Source organism: Ooceraea biroi, chromosome 10 (genome assembly GCF_003672135.1).
Source record: "Ooceraea biroi isolate clonal line C1 chromosome 10, Obir_v5.4, whole genome shotgun sequence".
Lineage (NCBI taxonomy): Eukaryota > Metazoa > Arthropoda > Insecta > Hymenoptera > Formicidae > Ooceraea > Ooceraea biroi.
This window is the reverse complement of record NC_039515.1, coordinates 1,141,470-1,166,141: the sequence shown is the minus strand read 5'-3', so window position 1 is coordinate 1,166,141 and position 24,672 is coordinate 1,141,470. Positions and strand designations below refer to the sequence as shown.

The 24,672-nt window shown below is 48.3% G+C and overlaps 1 protein-coding gene across 1 annotated transcript; it reads right to left on the bottom strand.

Annotated features, from left to right (window-relative positions):
- Positions 1-16,056: 16,056 nt before the first annotated feature.
- On the bottom strand, positions 16,057-24,573 carry LOC105288092 (forkhead box C1-B). The gene is made up of 2 exons (XM_011354080.3): positions 21,956-24,573; positions 16,057-19,113 (listed from the first exon to the last, which is right to left on the bottom strand). Exons 1-2 carry the CDS (start codon positions 22,175-22,177, stop codon positions 17,722-17,724), a joined length of 1,614 nt encoding a protein of 537 aa, XP_011352382.1. The 5' UTR covers positions 22,178-24,573; the 3' UTR covers positions 16,057-17,721.
- Positions 24,574-24,672: the final 99 nt, after the last annotated feature.

Here is a 24,672-nt window from a genome sequence, read left to right as displayed (position 1 = left end):
AAATCAATCGCATCGCTCTCGAAAAGTGAAACGTATCAACATCCACAGCGAGTACTTCGCTCATGCGAGAGCGAGGGAGGAAGCCGAACGGGCGACGCTACGACCGTCGCGGTTTTTGCCCGTTTCTCTCGTAACTAATTGGCGGCGCATTATTACTTTCGTACATCATTTTCGCTTTTTCACCCTCCCGCCCCCCCCGTGCCCTTCCCTGACCACCATCCCCTTGTACAAGGGAGCGAAGGTTCGCGTGACTAAACGCTACGACGCGAGGACGTCGGAGCACACGATAATGGTAGGTTACCGCCTTTTCTTCTGGCATTCGGACTACGCTTCTATTTATTGTTAGCGTTTGCGAGTGAACATGAATGCAGGTGCGCGCGCGCGCGCGCGAGCGCACGTTCCCTGTATAAATAAGGTTACCGCGTATGCGGAATTTCGCGTACGTAGTACAAACTTTTGCGGGATCACTTGGACGACGGCTAAAAACTTTGACGACGCTGCGACGGCCCCCTTCGTGGGGAAATGTGCAGGTGCACGACGTTATCGCTTCACTTGTATGCTAGCGCGATATGCAATTGTCTCTCGTTTCCCGTTTACGCTTGATGGTCGTTTCGATCAAAGTGATTGACCGATTCTCGCGTTCAATTCGCCAGGATCGATTCGCGTTACATGTTATGTAACGCGTGTCACGTCGGTGTGTATTCTTTCCTTTTTCTTCTTCTTCTTCGTCTTCTTCTTCGTTTCTCACACCGTACGTAATTACATACCGTAACGCTTCGCAACGTTACGCATGCCGTGTGCATGCAAGTTGAAGCTTCTTCTCAAAGAAATTACTTAAATAATCACTAAAGACAACAATATCAATTATGTTTCTAATAAATGTGAACAATGTGTGAAACTTTGACTCTTCTGGCGAAATGACACGTGTGTTCCGATTACGGGATATAAATGGAAGGAGATCGTCTATCCTTTTCTCTCTTCTCTTTAACCTTTCTCTCTCTCTCTCTCTCTCTCTTCCTCTCTGTTTCGCTTTATTTGTCTCGGACAAGGCGGTATCACGCGCGCGAGAGAGCCGATCTTTAACGACCGGCCATCACTTTCGCGGGCGCCTTTCTTCTTCTTCGCCAATGTTCGATCTTCTGCCAGCGGTGGAACGGAGAGTTTTACGACGCCCTCGGAATCCTTAAAATATCTTGGAGAATTTCAGGCCGTTCGCGCGTCTTCCCTCATACGCGAGCCGGTACGCCGGGTTCCGTACGCGATAATGCATACATGCGGCGATGATACGTAGCAGATCGCTCGTAAAACGTGAGATCAACGCAATTAATTCTCGTTGCCGGGAATGGCTCTCTCGGGGCTACTCGGATTACTCTCCGGTTGGTACTTTGTCCCACTCTTGGTCGGTGGTGTCGTCCGACGTAACGTGTCATTAGCGTGGCGCGCCGCTAACAGAACAAACAAATTGTTTCTCCAACCCATCCAACACCTAAAGCGTAACTAACCCAAGCCACACCCCGTGGAAACCCGACTAATTTGGCCGATTGTGGTCGACCCGAGAAACGACGTCTCCCTTCTCTGCTCCATACGCAGCGGGAGCAACAGAGAGAGAGAGAGAGAGAGAGAGAGAGGGACGGGAAGGGGAGGGAGAATTTTTTCGACGAGACTCGGAGAAAGAAAGACGAAAGATAAGCTGCGATCAATTTCGTAAAACTCTCAGTGGTTTGCCAAGAGAAAGAGAAACGGGATGGGAGGTGGGGAGAAGAGTGTTGCTCTCGCAGTCGAGTTACGTCAGTTTACGGACGTTTTCAATTTTGCGAGCGACAAAAGATATTTCGGTACGCGCGAGTACCGTGACGGCGGTGATTCGTCTTCGATGCCCGGGTAAAAAAAGTGCGGAGCACTGTTGTTCGGTGTCCGTTACGAACAATGCGGAGGCTCCGGCAACGCCGGGGTGGTCGGGGCCAGCAAATAAATTGAACGAGCACGAGGTACGCCAAAGAAGACCGTCACGGGCCCAATTTCAAATCGATTAGCTCGCCCCCGGAGTCGGAATAAAAGACTCCGAGGCTGCTATCCCGACAAGAAAGTCCGCGGTTATATACCTGCTTTACGAATGCCTCCGCGTGAACGCGCGCGCTCGCGCGCTCATGTATCTTCAAACGGGAAAAATATTCCGTCCACGAATTCGGGCGCCTATGGCTCGAAGCAGCTTGATGTTTTAGGTTGTTTGACTTGGCGGGCAAGGCGCGCTCTGTAATTATCTCGCCTTGGCATGCACTACCTGACCAGCTGTATTAGCTGGTCCGATCCTAAACCCTAGCCGGTGACGTGACCCAAACGGGATATCTTTGGGAATTACGTCGCGAGGGATTACGCGACACCTTCATGATGATGACCCAAGAGTTATCGTACCTTAACCATGTATGCGATAGGTACGCTTACGCGTACACCACATCATAAGTGGATACCACAAGGTCGGCGATTCCCGAGGTATAGGATACTACGGCGGCTGCACGGCTAATCATAAGCGACCGAGCTCCTCGCCAATTAATACCACCTTCGGCAACATCCAGCCCGGGCTCGCGGCGAAGCGAGGCAAAGGCGTGAAACGAGCCAAGCCGCTCAACGATAGAGCGAGACCAGACCAGAGAGACGAGAGAGAGAAGCCTTCGTCCGTTGCACGAGTTTCTCTCGCTCTCGCGTTCGCCATTCTTCCGATGTATTATAGTGCCGGTTTAAAGAGAGAGCGCAACCTCACGCCTGGTCGGGGCCAGAATATACCGCAGTTTCTCCGCAAGGGGCTCTTTTCTCTCCTCCTCTTCTGGCTCCTCTTCTTAGCAACCGCCGCGCGCGGCGAGGCAAACTCTCCGATCATCGGGAACGAGTGCGAAGAAGAGGAGTGGTGGATCAACGATCCCGTGGCACGATCAGTGGCGTACGTAATAGGGTGTAATAGTGAGACTTTTCCTTCCCTCTCTTCCTCTTCTCTTTCTCTTTCTCGATGACCACCGCCGAATGCAATTCAGGGAGAGCGTTGCAGTCGTGCCCTTGTTCGCTCGTCGAATTTTTCACCACCGTCGCCTTTAGTGGTCAGGCACCGATACCTATCGATGACATAATCCCGACGCACATCGACAACGAACAAATTGATACGTTGTTGCGGGTGGAACCTAGACTACCCGAATCTGTGTACTTATTGGTTCATTAATTAAGTGATCGCGTCTCTACGGCGATGAATCATACTAAACGCGTACTTATGACAGCGCAACATAGTTTGTGTTAATTTTATAATGGATAGACAAGCTTTGAAAAAGAAAAAACAAAATTCTTCAAAACTCGCTACAATTTTTGTATCGTCATCTAGATGCGACTCGGGATGCGACTTGTAATGAGGATGTCGACGCCTCCGCGTCGTGGCGACATTTCGATACCTGCACTTTCAGTTTCTATACGTGAAAAAGTGCGTCGATGTGCAGATGGGAACGCGACGATACGTCCACATCTCGCGAGAGGCAGCGGCACGTCTCTCGCAACACCGAGATAAGATCGAGACGGTAAATCCTGCCGCGATCGAGAGTTTAGAATAATCAGATTCTTCGGGCGAGATTACGAGTCTGTAGGGAGCAAAGAGAAGAGGATGTGCATCGGTGAGAGCGGGCGCAACGAACAAGGTGGGAGAGGGATGAGTCAAGGTGATAGAGGAGGCTGGTAGGGTGCGGTGCGGCGCGGAAACAGCGAAAAGGGAAGGGGGAGAAGGTGGTAGCGCGCGAGCGCGCGAGGGAGTCGAGCAGGAGGGTAGGAGGGAAGTGAGCGAGCAAGAGAGCGAGCGAAAGAGAGAAAGGGAGAGACAGAAAAAGAGAGAGAGAGAAAGAAGTACGGGTCCGAGGTGTTTTTCGGGGCGTGGCGAAGCTCCGCGTGATTACAGCGCGAGGATCGGTCAGCGCGGTGAGAGTTCAAAGCATCAAAGAGCTCCGACCAGCGAGAAATTGCTTAGGATTCATCCTCCTCGGCACGGGCTGCGCGGCAACGTATGTCGTAAACGTATACCCTTCGATCCTCTTCGCTCGCCTTCACCCCGTGGCCAATGATCGTACCACCAGCACCACCGCCGCTCGTTCCATCCATCCACCCCTCTCTCCCTTCCCTCATCGTCCTTAAGTAGCTCGACTCGATACCCGCGCACATAATGAGACCTGGTTCCGATCGCGCCGCGATTACGTGCTGTATACGCGTCTAATGGTATCCCGTTCGAGAACTTTATTTACGAGATATCTATTACAACGAATCCGCGCGTCTAGCCCGCAGAAACCCACTTGATCGCCCTTTACGTTTTCCTTCTTCTTGTTCCTTTTGTTCCATCCAGGTTGTTGGATGATGCGACGTCGGATGCGAGTGATCTCGTCGAGCGATCAGTCTGCCGCCCTCCGATAAGCGATGATGAGGGAAAGAATTTCGGCACGTTTGGTATTTCACGAATACGATCGCGTACAAAAATCAAATCAACGCCTCTTACGCAACCATCTCTTCATCATCTTTCAACGCTTTTCCGGCGAGTTTCACGGGAACTGCAACATTACGGCAACTGCTAATCGCTGACAATACGTCATCGCGTTTCGTCACGTTAGCGAGCAGATGAAACGCAGATAAGTTCCTTTGTTATACCGACCATGTAACGACTTGCTTTTATAGCGCGTACATCTTTTATCTTTTACGGACGCTGATCACATCAAATTGCGCCGTGACATTTTTTATAATTGTCGATGATGCCTTGGTGGTTGGAAACTGTCCTTAACTGTTCACTGCGATGAAAGGGGGACGAAAAAATAAATTGAGAATTTTTCTTCGCTGGCCGAAGCTTACACAACTGGCCGAAGCTGTACTAACGAGTACTCGTTTATAGCGAAACGTTATCAATGCGCACACGCAATACCTATTACGCCGTTATTTGTATTTGTAACAATCAGATAGCGACGGAACGCACGCGAGCCACCGATCCTAAGGGCTGGTAATGGATCCCGCGCAATGGTAATTACCTACGTTATTATCCTTTATTATCCTTGCTATTAATATTATTTTTTCTTCTCATTTCTCTCTGCCTCGTCAGTATCGTCATCGTCATCTCTCGTCGAAACTGCCGCGATGAAGTTAATCGGTCACGATAGCTGATGGTCTCAGCTGATGGCTGACGGATCGTGAAAATTGTTCAATTTATCCTATTCCTTGACGTCCTCATCGACTTTTGGTCATACGACGACATCGCGACATAACGCGAAAAGCTCGAATCTCTCTCTCGAGAGTGGCTGCTAACCCGGTTTACCGTTTATGTTCTGACAAATGAACGCGCAATCACGGCGACCACGCCTCGGAGAATGAAAAACTGCTCGCGCGTTTTTGCCTCTCGCCGACAAGCCCTAAAGGCACCAACGCTCTCTTCGTGTTCTCAAGTTTTTACATTTTCGTACTTTTCGCAGCACCTATATCTCATAAAAGAAACAGAAAAACTCTATCCGCATGTTCGTGTTCGAGATGAAGACAATGATGCCTGATCAGCATAAAAAGCGTCAAGAGTAGGTAAAACGTCTTTGATGTACAATAATTGTCCAATATACTCTGTTCTTACTCTAATGTCCTTATTTCTTTTGCATATCGCGCGCTGCAAGTAGAAACAAGACAATGATCATTATCAAAATTGGTCACGTATTGATTCGGTATTTTTATCGAATTTACAGGATGAGAATCATGTATGCGTGCGTGTAGCGAAGCGCAGCGAAATCCGTCAGCGCGTTAGAGGCCCAACAATCAGTTTCTTCCTCTCGGCATCTCCGTCGGCGCGGTCTGATTCCACGAGGGTGAGCAACGTGAAAAAGAACATTTCTCAAGCGGACTTGCAATTAATTAATAACTCTCGGTGCCCCTGCCTAGCTGAGAGCGGCTCGTTTTACGGTGATTCTTTCGAGCGGCAGCGAATTTATGATATCGGTCTTGGCCGTGACACTTACGGAGAGTTTTAGGATAATAAAAGAGCGGCCGTGGTAGGAAAAGAGGATGGGAAGAAAGGGATCTCTGCGGTGAAGCGGGGTCCTGAAAGAAAGGAGAATGGCGGGCCGAAGGAGAGGAGGAACGAAAGTGATGGACGGTGGCCGATCAGCGCCGTCAAAATAATGATCAGCGTAAATAATAAGCCTCGTTATAATGCCGGACTCTAGGTGTTTTCTCTTCTCCCTTTCTTTTTTATACGGCCGAGTTGGGCGTTCTCGCTCGCAACAATGTCGATCCGGCATTGTCGGCGGGAGGGGGAAGCAATCTTTGATCGTCGTAAGCGCGCGGCCCTTGAGAAGTCTCTTCTCTTTATTTCTTGCTTCCAACCCGTCTGCCTGTCTGTCTTTCTGACTTTCCGCCTTTGTCGTTCGACCACTCTCTCTCCTCGTGAGCTGAATTATCCTCCCGCTACCAGTCGGACGCACTGGTTAGCGACATTGCCGTGTACGGCAACACGGATTATTGTATCGGAGGGCTTTAAAGATCCGCTTCTCGTGAACTCGTTTGTCACATTCCTGCGACACATTCGGCAGAAGAAATCTCGATGAAAGCACAGACGACGACGATCTCGCGTGCGGACGCGCGCGCGCTTAAGGTCGAGCACTCAAGTCGTAATTACTCGCGTACAGGATGCAACGATCCGCTTGTTTCACCATGAGATACGTCATTCGCCACGCATGTAAAACGCACAAATTAATATGCCGGGAGAGCATCCTTCGTCTCGGCGGCCATTGTTCCTCGCGCACGCACTTTACCCCGGTCCTCTGGTCGCGTCTATGATTACTCGGTTTTCCGTGCGTTCGTTTCGAGGAACGAGCAGAGTCAAAGCAACAGTCACATAATTACGTAGTATTACGCTATCATCGTTGATACTGTAACGAAATAACGTGTGACTAAGAGCAAGACGGAGACGTTTGTCCTTTGGCTTCGAGTCATCGAGTCATCTGAAGTAAAGCGTGTTTGTCGTACGTTTGTCACACGTGAAACTTGTCTTCTCGCTATTGAAAATCGGTATCGGCGCGACAAGAATAAGAATCCGCTTAGCACGTGATCGATCAAGATCGAATCAATCTGACATTGCCCGATGTACCGGGACTTTTGATCTTCCTGCGTTTCCGACAGTTTAATGCACGATGCGCGCGCGCGCACGCGGTAGGTCCACGCAGTCCCCGGGAGAAAAAAAACAGAGTAGCGTGTCGACCGGACGTAATCGCGTGGGAAGTCACGACAAACTACCTTTCGTTCCAGTCTCGCGCCGGTAACACGCGGCCAGGATCTCGTTCGAGACTTGTCTCTCCTTTTTACCGGGCGTATCCAAACTGATTTATCGTAATTACTGGAATGAATTATCGAAGAGACAGCGGCAATTATTCCGGGGGTTGGCCACCCCCCGCCTCCCTGCCGAGACTTTTTGAGAACTCGCGATCGCAGAACAGAGTATTACCCGTTGAAAAATTGCTCTTCCTCCTCCCTCTCCCCTTACGCGTGCGAGCGAGGGACGAAGGGCGCGCAGTGGTGAGCGCGTGCCACGCGGAATGGCAATGATTCAATGAATTCTGCAAACACAGCGCTTTCTCGGCCGACCGGGGGTGGGTCACGGGTCCTCGAACGTGACAAGCTTACGCTCTTAGCCGCGCCCCCGCCGTGAAGAATTAATAACAATACCCGAAGAAATATAATAATAAAAGATGGGCGAGCGAGAGACTGCCGGTTCCTCTCTTCCCGATGACTTGAGATTTTTTCTTTCTTCTTTTCTTTCTTCCCCCTCTCTCCTTTCTTCGTCATCACCCCCGTCGTCGTCGCGCGGCGTGTCTGCGCTTTTTTCACGAAAAAGCCGGGGATGAAAAAAAAAGTAATAGTAAGCGCGATATAGAAGAGCCGCGACGCGTATCGCCCCCTTGTACGCGGCATGAACCAGCGTGCGATCCGATCGAGCGATTCGAAAGACGAACGACAGCGACGACGACGACGACGACGACGGCGGCGGCGGCGGCGGCGGCGGTAGCAGCGGTGGTGGCAACCAACCCGACGGGAAATTGAAAGAATACGAAGCCCGAGTGGGAAGTTAATTGTTTCTCTTTTAACCAACCGACGCGGCCGAGTACGCGTCGTCACGGACGTTGGCCGCGCAAAATGGCCGTCGTCATCTTTCGCGGCGCGGCGGAGTAGCGCGGTGCGGAGTGGCCCGGCCCGGTAATAATGGCCGGCTCTCGGTTATACGTATGTACACCGGCGTGCAACGCGCGCGCGGCAAACGAACACACGTTACATAACTCGTTTACGGTTGCCCGTGCTCGTAGATTCGTCCGGTTATGGTACGTGTGTACGCGTGTGCGTAAATAAGTCGACGCACATTAGGGAACGACGAGAGCGCGAGCGAGTGCGCGCTCGCTTCACGCTGGATTTTCCCCATAGCCTCATGAACGGGGAGAATAGGGGAATGGGTGCTAGCTATTTTATTTTATGGCCAGGGCTAATGCGCTCTTTGTGTACGCTGTAGGTTTCCGTCGCGGTTTGCAAGCTCGTATGTACGTTTCGCTAATACCACCGCCGCCGTCGCACATGGTGCTTCGGTGGCGAATTATTCGCTAGACGCGTGGCACTAAAAGCATCTAGATCTTGAAGGCTCTCTTTCAATGAATTATGCAATTAGCAATTAATCCTCATAACTGGAGCGCGAAAGGTTTTATTACGTGAGTTTCCGCGATTCTGCTCGGTGCCTTCGCTCGGGATGACTCGATGCATCCCTCAGCAACGTAAACCGTTGCGGGCGATCAATGACAGATAGCGAGCTACGGGCGATTTATTTTAAATATAACTGCTCGATTCATTGGCCGATTTGTCACGGGTGTTTCGAGGGTGATGCGAGAGGTGTACGCGCCCCCTTGTTTCTCCCTCATAGCGAAAAGGGGAGAGACGGGGAGACGGCGGCCGCGGCAAACACGAGGTGCAATCCGTACAATGTCACCCCGAAGCGCGCTCGTAATTCGAATATAATGGACTCTACTTCTCCCCACGTGATACACGCGCGCTGTATCTATCGCTGCCGACGTTGCTGTATTGTCGATTCCAGCCCTCGCTGCTGATTCGACACGATGGTGAACACGCTGGCAAAACATCTCTTGCCCTCGCATCCCCATGGCTCGTTCGCGCACGAAGAGCCGAAGAGCGAGTATGGGGTTTATTGGGGTTTGGGGGGGGGGGGGGGAGTATTGAACGTTTCAAGAAATTTTCAGCGGGCGACAATACACATCTCGAAAGTTGACTTTAGTCGACTCGAGCCGAGGCTCCGCCATTTATTTGCGTACGAGCGGAACGGAAAAAATTAGCGGTTAAAGTAGGCTACTACTCGCTTCCCGAGATCGTCTCCGCCTACGACGACCACGTTGTTACGGTAATTTCGTTTCACGACGGCCAGGAAGAGCGTTCTCTCGCGGAGCGCGCTTATTGGCGCGAGGGAAAGGCACAGGAAATCGTCCAGGAAACGGTGTGCGCGGCGCTGCGAAATATTAGTTTATAGCATTGGACTTTATAGCCTCGGTCTACCCCGTCGGGTCTACTTACGAACGAACATCCGTCACGGATGTATAATTAAAGCACGATGGATGGGACGATTAACAAGCGCTGTTATCGGGATCGTTACGCTCGCGCGCGCTGTACTATCCGTGTAGTACTTTACGTGTAATATACGTAAGCAAATGCTGCGGAAACATTGCGAGGAGACGCGCTCCGTTCCGGGTTTTCGCGTGCGCTGCCTCCTAATTATTCCGTCGCTTCAGCTTTGCGTCATTCTCAGGCAACAAAGCGAAGCGATTTCGTATTTTCATGATGATCAGTCTGATTGTTAGACCGATTGTCTGATTAATCTGATGTGTCTTTTTCTCAGCTCCTTCTTAATAAAGATATTGCGATGTTGGAACGGTGCAACGCTGGAACGGCACTGCAGGATGAGATAAACTGAAGACGCCGATGTGACTTTTTCCAAGCACTGAATAAATTTTTCTCCTTCGAAGAGAATCATCTTGCCGTGCTGAAGAAATCCAACTTTGGCTACCAAGAATTCTCCATCTATTTTTCAGGCAGTCTACTGTCACTGTATGGATGTTGCAAGTGCGCCCACCTCCTCCGAGATACACCCCTACTTCCATCATGGATGCACACGCGTGCTGTTGCAGCTTAACGAGCCGATACATTACGTCGCGCGATGTCTTACAATAGGGAAGCGATGCGACGAGATGCGACGAGATGCGACGCGATGCATCGCGGTCGGATAGTTATCTTCGCTTCCCTATTGTAAGACATTGCGCGACGTAATGTATCGGCTCGTTAAGTTGCAGCAGTCAGAGCACGGGCGATAGATCACGGTCGACCCCGTCGAGATTTCCCACACCAATGTCAAACCACTGCGGCGCTCTCCACCCTTATTGTCGGGAGTGTTTCAAATGCGAATGTAATATTCGCGTACCATTAACCCCGAACATGTGTAGGGCGTAATCGTTTCAACCCCGGGCTGCAGCCCTTCTGCGGGCCGTCGCGAATAATCGGGAAAACCGGAACGAGCGGGGGGAGCGAGAGCGGATCCGCAAAGGAGCTTTTCAATGAAAGCGTGCGCGCTCGCGCGCGCGACGCTCCTCGCGAGTATAGTGGTTCGATAACAATCGGAATGCGATCGTCGAGCAACATTGTCGGCTTTACGACTCGAGCGACGACGTCGTGGTAACGACGACAGTCGCGAGTGCGCGGCGCCTTTCTGCCGACATCTGGCACGATTCGCATTCAGCCAACCAAACCACGAGCAAGCTCTCGTGCTCCCGCCTCCGTGTACGCTGCAATGTCCCATCTACCTATCCTAACCCTTCGCTTGGTGTGCTCTGCGAGTGACGGTGTTGCTCGCAAACTCACCGGATGGCAAGTAAATCAGGAGCAAGTTGCGAATTAGCCTTTTCTAAGGCAGTAACACTTGTAATACCTGTTCGTTTTTATCGGTTTGATGTATTTGCCAGTCTATGTCTATGCCAGAAATAGAATCATGATATCATCGAGGCATCATATCATCTATCACGATAAAAAGTCACGAGAAACGTGTCGATACGACACTCCTGGTTCTCGGACCTCGCCATGTTCATGGGTGACTCGTGTTTCGGCGTTACGAGTGTCTACACGTTGCTCTTGTGTAGACACTCTCCACGGGGGCCGGGGCGAGCCGAAGCGAGCGAAGATCCTACAATATTAATAAACTTCTCTGTCGAGCCGCTCCGAACCGCTCTCAACCATCTCTCGGTTCTTTTTTCGGGTGAGCGTCGGTAGAAGGGACTACGCCGAAACGAGAATGGGCGACTGAGACTTCCAGACAGCGTGGCTCTGCGTGGTCACAGGTGTGCCCTCCGGCACGCTCACCTTGGCTGCACGCTCACACACGCGCGCATACATTCACGCGCGCTTGCATCTCCGAACGCACGTGTGTCTAAACAGCCATTATTTCTTGAACGTTACTCTTCAACGAGTCTCGCTTTCTCTCTCTACCTTTCTCGCTGTCTCTCTTTCTTTGTCGCAGTTTACAATGATTCGGCGCGATGCTCGATCGCTCGATATCGATTCTTACTTTGGACTTTTACCACAATCTCTTACCTCCCTTCTCTCCCTCCCTTCCCCCGTTGTAGTTCCCCTTCATCACACCGCAGCATGCCGCATCGCACCGTTTCGAATTCGTCGCGAAATTTGGCCGCGAGCGCCGAAGCGGTTAGCCCTTTAGTCCGGATCGTCAAGTCGGCGCGGACAACAAAAGCGGCGTTAAAGCATTCGGTCCGTCGGCAATTTTTTCTGGTTCGATTTTGCGGTGGAGGCACCTCTCGGTGAGGAATTCCATCCATCAGTCGGGCCTAGATTACGCCGCGTTAGTTACAGGGAGAAAGAGATAGGAGAAAGAAAGAGAAAGAGAGAGAGAGAAAGAGATGCGCGCGCGTGTGTATGTGTGTACGTGGCGTTTGCGTGTGAGAGATGAAGCGTTTGAAGGGTGTCGAGGGAGCGAAGAAGGCCCGAATAGAGGTAGAGAGAAACTGGCCCTGGAGTACCTTAAGGCTAGACGCAGCGGCGGCCAAAGGAACGAAATGGGCACGAACGTGGCTGAGGAACAAAGAGAGGTGTAAAGAGAAAGAGAAAGAGAGAAGGCGCGCGCGCGCGCGCGAGAAAGCGAGAGAGAAGAAACGCTCTTGGGATTCAGGTGTTGATGACCAGACACCGCGCCAGCGCGCGAAGCAGCAACGAAGAAGGCGGCAGAAGCAACGCGCCGCGCTGGCGGTGGCTGAAGGCGGGATGCCTTTCATCTTTTCATCTTTGTCTTCCACCTCCGAGGCTCTCTCGCACATCTCTCCGGCCGAAGCGCGGCCTAGAGGCGGCTTCTTCGTCCCGATGCCTCAATGCACGTCCAACCGAAAACTCTGCAACGCAGCGGGAACTCTCCTCGCTGCGTCTCTTACGAGAGATTTGTTCTCGTTCTTATTCATCGGGACTCTTCGCCGACTTTGGTAAATCGCGCGGAGAGACTCGACAAACGAGACGGCCGGCAATTTTCCCTGTTATCGTGTCGATTGTGGCCGCTACCAAGTTGGCAGGTGATCAAAGAGACTTGCGAAACACGTTGGTTTTTCCCCACGTGTCGTTTAAGAACGAGACACCGCGGTAAAGAGAAAGAATGGGAAGACAGGGGTTTAAAAGATGGTTGAAACAAAACGGGACGAAATAATGGGGTTAAATGCGAATCGCGAGGGAAATTCTCTCGCTCGTCCGAGGTAGAAGGAAAGCCGCGAGAGCGCGGCATACTCGCGTCACGCTACAAAGGATCGAGAGGTTGGCCATGGCGTGCCACGGCGAAATTAACCGAATTCTCCTTCTCCGTCGAATCATTTGAGGTTTCGTCGCTTCCGTTGCGCCTTTTGTTTACCCGCGAACGCGAAAGCGCAACACGAATTGTTCGCGTACAATGCGGCGGATCTGATGTACGATATGTAGCGGCTTCAGCCGGCTGTTCCAGACTATATCTCCAGATTCGCATATTCATAGATATTTTCGGATTATCAGGATCATCTATTGGACGCGTACGTATATCGTACGTGTATACCGATGTAGCCGTGTTACTCTCGATAAAAGACGAACAGATCGAGAGCGGTGAAGAGTACAAAGAGGGCAATGAGAGTGCCGAAGGTGTAGAGAGATGGAGGTAATTTCCGTTTGTTCCTTTCTGTCCCGCACGGTCGGCACGTACGCCACCAAGACTTCGATCCTTTGGCTTCGTTGGCCTTTTTTCTGTAGCGGCATGAATTTGCTCGAAGCCTTGTTAAGTCCTTGCTTTCGGGCCGCGTTATAATGGCACAAATAATCAGACCCGTGTGCGAACGTGCACTCGTAATTTACCGCTAATATAATCGGATAAACGCTAGGCTTGCAACGTTGATTTCTCGAATGTCGATCTTCGAGGTTCGCCTTTTTGCCACATTTCAAAGTAGATCCTCTTTTAAAATTAAAATCCACGGATGTACCCGTATGTGTGTTGCTCAATCGTATTAATACTAAACCTATCACGCTGGTCAAATGACCGTTTTAAAATTTTCGATTACAAATGCCGCATTCGGCAGAAATTCATAAACAGAATGTACTATAGTACGGTCTGAGCGATTTTAATTATTGCACAAAGTTTACTTTTCAATCATTTAAACAAAGAATATGCATGCGCTCTGAAACCTGAAAACTTTTCACCTTTTAGTTCGTTTAAAATAATTTTCTAGAAGAAATAAACGGAAAAAGACGACATATTGTAAACCTCCAATTTTGACTAACTTTTCGTACAGCCGGTCCGTCATGTACATCCTTAACAATGACGATATGTACAAAGCATGGAAAAAATGTACCACATTTTGTTTACTCGCGCCTTTACCTTCTTATAACAATCATGCAAGGAATGAAGTGGCGAATGATACGATTCAACGAGAAGCCGTGCCTACGCTGTATCATTACATCCGTACGTCCCATCGCGCCATGTGCGCTTTTAAATATTTGACGATGCACGTACATACACACACTTATACCGTGTATTTACGGTGTCGGTGCGCACTCCAATCGAACTGTTGCTTGACGTAAGCCGGACTACTAGCCCAGGTGACCTCTAGGCGAGAGACTATACCCATGAGTAGTACGACTTGTTTGCAATGCGAGCATTCCCTTAACGAGCTTTATTAACGATAATCGATTCGCGTAGTTGTAGAATGTAGCGATTGATCGTGCGAGGTCGATGCGCCGCCGCTGAATTCTATCGCGTCGGTTTTGTCCATAAATCATTCTCAATGGAAAGTAATAATGGCGCTCCATCGTGTCTCCATTATTCAGCCGCTTACGACGCTTGCCGATCGCGATCTCATATACTCGATACCTACCATATATTTTCGATACCGGTTCACTCCGCTTACTCGTCTCGTTAGTCTCGTTAATCTCGAAGCGAGACACAAGATAGCCGATACTAATCGTCACCGCGGTCCGACTGGCAATGATCCTTCCGGATCTTGCCTCGACTTCAAGGAACCTTTCATTCAAGGAACCTGGCGTGCTTGTTGCAACAGCGAACAAAGAGTAGACGTGCAACAACAATCGATGGCGCTCATCACGATAATTGAAAAAAATATTCAACAAAAGTAAAATGGCTGATAGTATCATAGTCTGAGTCAATCAAAAAGTTCAATTCGATGTTTGCATCAAATTTTACTTTGTTGCGTTCAGTAGAGACAAGTTATTCATTAACCAAGTGATCACCATCGTTGTTTATTGTGACATTGTGGGTTTTCCAGCAAGTTACACAGATGACACAGCGTAACACTGTGTCCAACACGGAATGTTCCAACTGTGACACTGTGTCACACTGCTCGACGCAGTAAAAAGCTAAATACAAGCGTATAAAATGTCCCAGTGTTGCCAATATTTCAAGAAATCTTATATTTAATATTTAAATGGTGGTTTCCAAAATTTGTACAATAAAAATAAAGAACCGTAATACACTCTACTGAGATTTCCAGAAATTAAACACTTCACCGTTCCAACAAGAATTTTACTATCTATCTCTACTATCTTTTAATATCTATATCTATGATATAGACATTATCAACATTGTTACCTGTATTACATGTAAATTGATTTGAAAAATTGAAAATCGAAGCGAACTTCTTGACTGGCCCAATACTTACTGAGAGAGGAAGGTATACAGCAATGTATCGTACTGGCACGTTTCCCTCATGTTGTGCCCCTCTTTTTCGACGAATCACGGGGCCCGCTACGAGACCCACCAACGAGCGTGACTCGTTGAGATTGTCCTTATTAAATCTTGCCCCGTCTCCATTAGAAGCAGAAATTACGGATAATCCTTTTTATTACGCACGCTACGCGGGCTCCCATGGCAGGAGGGCGCAGAAAGGCAACCGGTACGTTGAAAAAAAGTTGAGATGAGTCGCGGCCACGGTTCGACGCGGCATGGTGGTCCGCGCTTCCCATTCCCGACAACAAAGCGCTTTTAAACAATCTCCATTGTGCTCGTAATACCGAGCCATGCGTGAAATCAACACGTTTTTCCACTTAATTGACAAACACACGCCTCTCTCCTTTTCTGTGTGTCCGTGTGTTGCCGACTAGCGCTTGCCAAACGTCACTTCCGACGGTTTTGCGTATCTCTCGGATATGTATAACGATTAATATAACAGTGTTGCCTCTCTCTCTTTTTCTTGGGGAAAATGATCTGTTTCTGGTTCTTAATCAACTTGATACATGCGTTTTATAATAAAAAAGAACACATGTGGTCTTTCCAAGATATCCATTGAACTTTTGGCCCGCATACTCGAGAGATAATGCATTTTGAGAAATAATAGAAGCGGGCGTTGGAAAGAAATTCAAATCTTGATTTATATCTTTATTAGACATATTATGCGTGTATACCGAGTTGGGGCGGAAAGCAGGAGGGGTAAAGCTAATAAAGAGATACTTCGGTAAATAACTCGTTTGCGTATGTATATTCTTTTGTTCTATGTATATACAATAATTTATTTCGCTACGAATCGTTTCTACATTTACAAATCATTCTTGCTCGGACGAGTACAAGTACGAGTACGAGTACAGAGTATAGATGGATGCGCTAATGCACGAGAGCAGCCTCTCCTTTCGAGGAGCGTGTAAGGCTTCCAATCAAATTCCAGATTTAATCGTTCGTTACGCGAATAATCGCATTTGGTAGCATTTCGCGAAAGTCGGGGATTATTAATTAATTGTTGATTGACATGTTTTATATAAAAGGAAACAAGCGCCTTGGTGTCTTTCTGAAATTGGAGTATAAACGTCTGGAATTTATGAAAAGCGAATACGCGCGCGCACATCGATGATATGATGTCGGAATGAATGTCAATCTACTTCTCAAAGCAACGGATAGTCTCCTTGAAAGACTTGATCGTTAGTCGTTAATAACTTAATTATATTAATCTATAAATATACATATATCTACATTTTTACAAAAAGAAACAAATACATGCAATGTGTACGTCCATTGTCTGATTGCTTCGTAGATTATCGTAAAAGATGAAAGTAGCGAATAGCTCTTTCTCTCGATAAACGCATAAATATCCCTGAAAGAACATTTATAAATCTCGATAATGAAATCTGGTGCGCTTTGTTCCTCTTGTATAAAATATTCCAGTCAGACAGTCTAATAACACGCATACAAAACGAATACTTGTTGTTATACGTCAGACTAATGTAATCGATGCAAGGTCTCGGTGTCGCCGCGTTCTTATCTATGTAAACGTCGTTGTAATTAGTTAATTACGCAGAGTTAAGGCGCAGAAACACGACTCGGGCGAACGTTCGAACGATAATTACCATGTTTCTGCGCAAGGCGCACGCGTGCATTCGCCGATTCGGAATTTCGCGATCGACAACAGCCGATTAATCGGCTTCCACGTGTCGTAAGACTAACAGCAACTCTAGTCGATCGCTCGTTGACCGTAATAAGAGGAGTTTTCAAGACCGAGCGACTCGAAGACCAGACGAGAACCAATATCAGCAAGCAATAGCCTCCTGAGACGAGAAGACGGATTTTACGAAAAACGAGGAACTAGAGACTTTATAATAAGAATCTTGACATAAAGCGATCTGGGCAAAATTCTGTGAGAAAGAAGGATATACATTTCCATTTCTCTCTTTTGTTTCTTTGCGCTCACGCATGCTCAGTCTATCACGCCCAATTTACAACGCTGCAAAATATATTGCAAAATATATAAAAAATTAAAAAAGATAATAGATGGATATGCTTTATTTTTTATTTGTGTTGCTGAAATATAATGTTTATATTAATGATAAGGTTTGTGTGATTCAAATATGAGCGGGAATTGCCCAGATCTAGAGGATCAATCAAAACTGGATATCATATGGCGAGACTCTTATTATAGGATCCCTACGAGGAACTAACGAAACGCTTGTGATGTCTCCTTGTCTGCGTCAAGTCAGACTTGCTCACGTCTTTCTAACGTCAATGGAAACTTTATACTTTAGTCGAGAGTTTCGAGATTGCTCGAACCGAGGAACGCCAAGAGAGAGACATCGAAAGCACCTTCAGGTCTTCACGTCTTCGAGAAGCGTCTTCGAGACGGTGGACAAGATTCAAGTGGCGGTGCCATAGGAAGGCCTCTGGACGCCCGTAGTCGCGATCGACATCGAGTATCCGGCGTAGAGCGGTCTCGGCACGAGGAGCGAAGACTTTTTCACGATCGACTCGTCGGGCAGCCTCGAGGTCTCGTCGTCGCCGACGTTAATAGTAGCACCACCACCACCACCAGCACCACCACTACCACCACCACTACCATCACCAGCACCGACACCGCCACCGTCGCCGCTACCCTCATTGTTATCGTCGGGTGCGATAATGTTCTCGATAGTGAATGGTTTCTTCACCCTCTTTTCCGCGTTCGTCGCAGTCAGAATAACCGTCGCGGTTGGATCCTCCCGGTTGGATGGCAACTGAGTTCTTTCGACTTCTACCACCAGGCTCGAGATCGGCGACAAATGACGGTAAGACGACGACTTGGACACGAGCGAGTTCGGCGAGGTCGGCGATGTCGGCGGCGAACAAGTGGTGCTCACGATGGCGTTTCGGTAGAGATTCATTCTGGACGACGAGGAGGACGACGAGAGCGATTCCTCCTCAACAAGTTTATCGCGATTGTAGCCCGTGATCTCGTAAGCGTTTTCACCCGCGAAAACCGTCTCGTTCTCTCTGCCGGATATAGCGCTAATCACTGGTCCGTTCTCGAGTGCGCGCTCGCTCGACAAGCGGCGTTCGTCCCGCATGTCTCGCGTGGGTTGGATCGTCTGCCTGCTGCCGGGGGTGGTCTGCTGAAGATACGGTAGCTGCGACACCGCGTACGACGGCGAGACCGGCGGAAACCCGGGAAAGTTCCAGGAAGCGGCCGAGTGCAGCAGCGCGGCGGCCTCGTACGTCCTGAGAATCTCGTTACCGCTGTCGGCGGCGCCGCCTGCCAATCTCTGCCTGACCTCGGGTGACAGAAGGTAGTAGCCGGCGGTGACGGCTTCCGGTGCGGCCGGTCCGGCCGGCAGTCCTGATGCGGCATCGAACCGGCCGAAGCTAGCCGTGCCGAAGTCGCCGGCACTCGACGCGGTGGCGACCATCATTCGCCTCTCCTGTATCTCCCATCGCAGAAGGTCATCCCGCAGACGATGGAGGTTCGCCAGGCTGAGGCCATTGGCGGAACACGACGTCACGCTCGCGTCGACAATTCCGCCTGCGGATGTCGCTTCCGAGTGTGACTGCGGCTGCGGCTGTGGTGGCGGTGGTGGCGGCGGTGGAGGCGGCAACGGGGGCGGCATTGCTGATGCGAGTGCCTGCAGCTCGGACTTGAGCAGCTCCTTGTCCGGCTTGTGCAGCTTGAAACGTTTCCTCCGCCGGAGGAGCGAGCCATTCTCGAACATGGACAATGCGGCCGGATGCAACGCCCAGTAGGCTCCCTTGCCGGGCCGGTGTGGACCGCGCGGCACCTGAAATCCAGTCATCCGGTTTACCATCGATCTGCTTGACTTACAGTGTTTAGAGCTCGGCCCGACATTCTGTCGATTTACGAGAAAGGGAGAAAAAAGGAGGAAAGAAACCTCGAGATTAGTTTGACACGTTGCGACGCCGGCTCCTGATTGATATCTCCACGCGCGATCGAGACGGAAGATGCCGGCCGTCGCGTAAAATGCTGGAAACGATGTCCGAGGCAATTACGCGGTTCTCGTAAAGCACATAGCCGCTCGTATTACACACTCAAGTGAGCTCCGTGTTTTTCCCCCCTCTGGCGTGGAAAGGCGCCTAGAGCCGTCCACCACGTCGCGTCCCGACAACGGCATACAAGCCGATATAACTCTTAACCGCGATTGATGAGCTGTAGAGAGCCCGAGGTTCATTACTTGCCAGGAACGAACAGGTTTTACATTTAATAACGCGAAGCGATTATCTGTCGATCGGTCGGAGTTAATTCGATCGGAAAGGTACAGCCTGCCCCTGGACAGATCTCGCAAAGGGAAATGTATTACCTATTCGTCGTTGCATTATTATACCTACTACCGCGCCCCTCTGCCATTCCTCTCGGCGAGAGGTAGACGAGATCAGTCTTGCGGTCGATTCCTTTGCACCATTTCTTTCGATCGTTACCATCGGTGTACCACCGCGCAATCTCGAGCTGCATGGAAAGGAGAATACTTTGTTTGAAGGCTTTGAAGGTAAATTTCACCACGTTTTACTTAAATCTCGTGCAACATGAGACTCGTTGCTCGGAAGTAACGATGCTTTTGCTTATTCTTCGATCCTTGCAACGCAAATGACACTGCGAACTTTCTCTATGATGCTGCGATGAAATGCTTGGATCGAGATGCAATTCCTTTTTCTGCGATCTCGTCATTTTCAAATAATATTGTATTTGATACGTTGCAACGTGGATCGCGTTATGATTGCCATGGATGTGCAACTGCAAAATTTTCATCCAGATTAATGATATCCGCTTCTCACATTGATCTCACGTCGTAAGAGGAAAGAATAATTTTGACTTTGGTCAACTCAATTTTCATGTTTATTTCTTCCGGTTGAAATCTCTTGAAAATTTCTCGCGGAGACATTATTGCTTTCTATCGTTTCCGCTTATGGTTTCACGCTTTCTAGCGCCGATAACCATCATTCATTCCTCGCAAACGGGGGCATATATGGCAGAAAATTTGGTCAATATGAAAGGGCGAAACCGTATTTTGACTCCAACTACTGATTAAGTGAAATAATCGTCTATTTCTGAGATTCTACAACAACAAAAATGAAGAAAGGAGAAAGATGGACAATAGCTATGTAGTGCGCAAAACAATGCGCAAGATTGAGAGTGATTTTATCGTGATTTCATGGAATGTCAAACGACAAGCAACGGCAGAAAATTTAATTAATGTGAAAAAGCAAAACCGTGGCTTGATTCCAACTGTTGATTAAGTGAAATAATTATATAGTTTTGAGCTTCTACAAAAATGAAAATGGAAGAAAGAAGAAAGATGGACATATAGTGCGCAGAGCAATATGCAAGATTAAGAATGATTGTATTATGATTTCATAGAATATCAAACGACAAATAACGGCAGAAAATTTGATCAATATAAAAGAGCGAAACCATGTTTTGACTCCAATTACCGATTGTAAATAAAATAATCCTATATTTCTGAGGGTTCTACAAGAGCAAAAACGGAAGGAAGGAGAAAGATCGACAATGTGGTGCGTAGGGCAATGGGCAGGATTGAGATGATCGATTTTATCGTGATTTCATGGAGTAAATCGAACGAAAAACCTATTCTTTTCCAAAAAGACAGTGCGGGCGCGCTCGCACATTGGCAGGTGCGAAACAGATGGCTCGATAATACAACAACCAGACACCTTGCGCCGTTTGCGTCGTCGTTTCGCGAGCAACGGACGTTGGCGTTGAAAAGGCACGTCACGTCGCTCCCGAAAAAAGAGAGAGAGATTACATTTCCACGTCACGCTTTGTTCGGCGCTCAGTGACATTCGATGAGTGTGATTCTTCTGAATTGTCATTCCGACAACTTTTACAGCGATCTATGCACATCGCGATTTGTGCATACGATTTCTCCGTGCCGCGTGCGGCCGTCGGTCACCCCCATGGAGCAAATTTCACATTTTTTTCGTCAATATAGATAAATACTTGTAAAAGTTCATAGGTCACAAATGAATGGATTGGCTCAAAAGATGAGTCAACGGCGGGATCAAACTATTACTATTAATATTTAAAAAAGGCAAAAGGTTATTGATATACTTAGCAATACTTTAGCGATACTTTGATTAAAATATTATGGGTTGTCTCATGGTTATTAATAAATAAATAGCTTTACTGTCATACGAATGTTTGCAAGCATTTAATATGTCATGTACCGTAATGCAATTATTATTATTGGGCTGTAACATATATTTGTGTTTTAGTGTTTTTATAATAATATGGCTTGTAATATATTCGTTATTACAGACACTAAACAAACGGGATGAATACATGTCACAACCCAATATCATAGGTCGCGTGGATGAGTCACATGGGTCGCATGGATCGTACCAGTGAGCCACGCGGGCGACGTGAATGGAAAGTCCCAGTCATGGTAAGATCGGGACGCGCGAGGGCAAAGGTGAGAACAGAAATGCTCACGCTTCATTTCAAAATGGTTTTACCTAATCAAAATCGTAGATAGATTCGTAATATTATCTATTCTCTGGAAGATTATGCCTTACGCTCTCTGTTCAGGTATCAGCGAACAAAATGGAAGGAAATTTGATGAAATTACTCGAAACCGGCTGATGACTGACCTTGATGAAGCAATCGTTGAAGGACAAGTTGTGCCTCAAGGAGTTCTGCCATCGTCGCGTGTCCTTTCTGTAGTAAGGGAAGCGGTCGGCGATGAACTTGTAAATCTCGGCGAGCGGCAGCATCTTGTCCCTCGACGACCATATCGCCATCGCCGTCAGCGATATATAGGAATACGGTGGTTTCTGATCGCCGTAGGTATCGCGCGACGGCCGCGGCATCATCGACGAGCAGCGAGGTCTCAAGGAGGTCTCCGAGGAGCAGTCTCTGTGTCAACCCTGTTTCAGTTTGAGTTCTCGTGCGCGTAGCTCGACACTTTTCGCCGCGATTCGCGTGCCAGTATTCTCCGGATCGCGAATCGGCAGCAACACGAGAGAGGCGGTTTTCGGTCACGACCGGGGATCTCCATCGAATCTCGAACCGTGCGGAGGTCCCGCGACCGACCGAGGCGAACGAAACTCTGAACCCTGTGCTGCGTGATCACAATGTCACAATCTGATTTTTTACACTGTTCACGACGAGCTCGCTCAATCGGAGCCTTGGATAACCGTGAACCCGCCGAGATCCCCCCCGAGCACGCTCAGGCACATCGAGTACCCGCGATCACGTCTCCGTGGATACTGCGGCCGATCTATACCCACACTCCCGCAGCGAACTTCCCCTACTCGCGGCTCGGTGGTTCCTCCGCACTTCGGATTGGAGCCCGTCTCACTCGCGTTGCCAACGCCCGCCTCTATCCAATGGCGCGGAGCTCTCCCATCTCGCAGTTTCCGAGCAGGCGAGAAAGGGTGGCATCGATGGGTGGTGCCTAAAGGAGCCGACGTCGGCCGCGAGGTGGGCGTGGTCGTTCGCTCGCGGACACCGTCTTCGAGATTAGCTCCGCTGAACGAACGTCGGCGGTAGCGGAGCAGACCAATCCGACGGAACATTGCAATCGCGCTCTTTTGCGCACGCCCATCGTCGAACCCCGCCAAACTGCATGTTATCAGGGCGCGAAACGAAGAAAGATAGAGCTCGGTCTTCCAGCCGTTGCGAAATGCGAATCGATCCGCAGCGTGCTTTCGCGTTTGAGGATTGAAACCCCCTATGCAATTTCATTTCCAGTCTAATCTTCGAACAATGGTACGTTTGGCAACCGCATTCGCGGCGGAACCCATTCAGCCTCGTACGTGTCTCTCACTTATTTATCTCGAGATTAAAACTTGCTTTTTGTCTTGGAGATATCATGATATCTTTGGAACTTTTTTTCTCTTTTTCTGAAAAATTGGCTAAAAAGCGGATGTGGTAATGGATGTGGTAATCGGAAACAAAAACTTGTGCCGAACTTGTAGTTATCTACGATGTGAACGTGAATCGTCGACGTTGCATGCGGTGTTATTATTACGTGTTTTCAATGTTCGATGTTCGGCAGATCGTTTCACTCAATTTCGCTTAGCGCAGATGGTAAATCTTGCGCTCCCTGATTTCAATTATCAAAACTTTTTGACTAATCGAGGCGAACAATTCTTTTTCAGTTAACAAGATTCAACTTGATCTCGATCAGTAACCATGCACCACACAAAGCTTAAGTGGCCAGTAAACTGGTGGCGGAGAGGTGGGAGAAGATAAACCAATCGGAGCGAAGCGCCTTCCTCGGCCGGAGTTTATTGACGAGAGGCGTGTCGCTACGCCTCGTGCCTTGCCGACAAAATGGCAAAACTCGTTGCTTTCGGCAACATGTAACATGTTTCAACGTACGCTAGATGCGTTGCGTAGAAAGATATTCTCGGGAGAAATGCATTACGCATCTCCGAGTAGCTAATTATTCGTTGCGAGGAACAATGTTAACAGGTATTAATCTAGTGTCATACTTGGACTTTAAATACCTTCACCCTTTTGTCTCAAGTGATACACATAGATATACACATACCATAAATATTTTTAATTACTGGAAAACTAATGAACGCGTTACGGATAAGAGAATATTGTACCACGCTGAGATTTTGTTATCGCTGTGAAGCTAAAAGTGACAATCAGCAGTCAATGCACGTGTTACGACTGAATAGTGAGCCGCTGTGAGCTTACAGATGACTTTTATGTTACTTCGATTCGAGGAAAAAATTTATATTTAAGTACGAAAGGATTAAATGATGTTGACACTACATATTGCTCTGAATTGACTGAATTATTAAAAAACTTCCATTTATTTGGTTCTTATTAATTTCATGCATTAAATTTGATAAAGATAATTGCTTGACGTAATTCCTCTACTTTCAGTTTAACGATTTTATTAATTGTTGCGGACGGTATCTAGCACACTTGTTGTAAAGCATTTATTGTAACTTTTAAAAATTAAAGTTAATAGCGTTGTGCGGTATTAACATTAAACTAATACTGCATTCGACAAAAATTCATAAACAGAAATGTCAACGTGCTGATCATTTTCTTCACTCTCATCTTCAGAATCTGACAGCAATCTCATTCTTTTTTGTCCCCTACATTTACTGATAATGTTCGGTAGAATAAATTGTCGGTAAGTCTAGTGTTAAAAAAACAATTGAATCGAACAGGTAGAAAGTACGCAGCATTCGCTATACGTAAAGTTTACATTAAATAAACTTGAATACCCTTATGCGTAGAGACGAACAATCTTATGTAAAAGAACAAAATATAAAATTATGAGATTTTCGCTATTACGGAAATAGAGGACGTTCGGAATTGTTGTGTAAATGAAAAACAT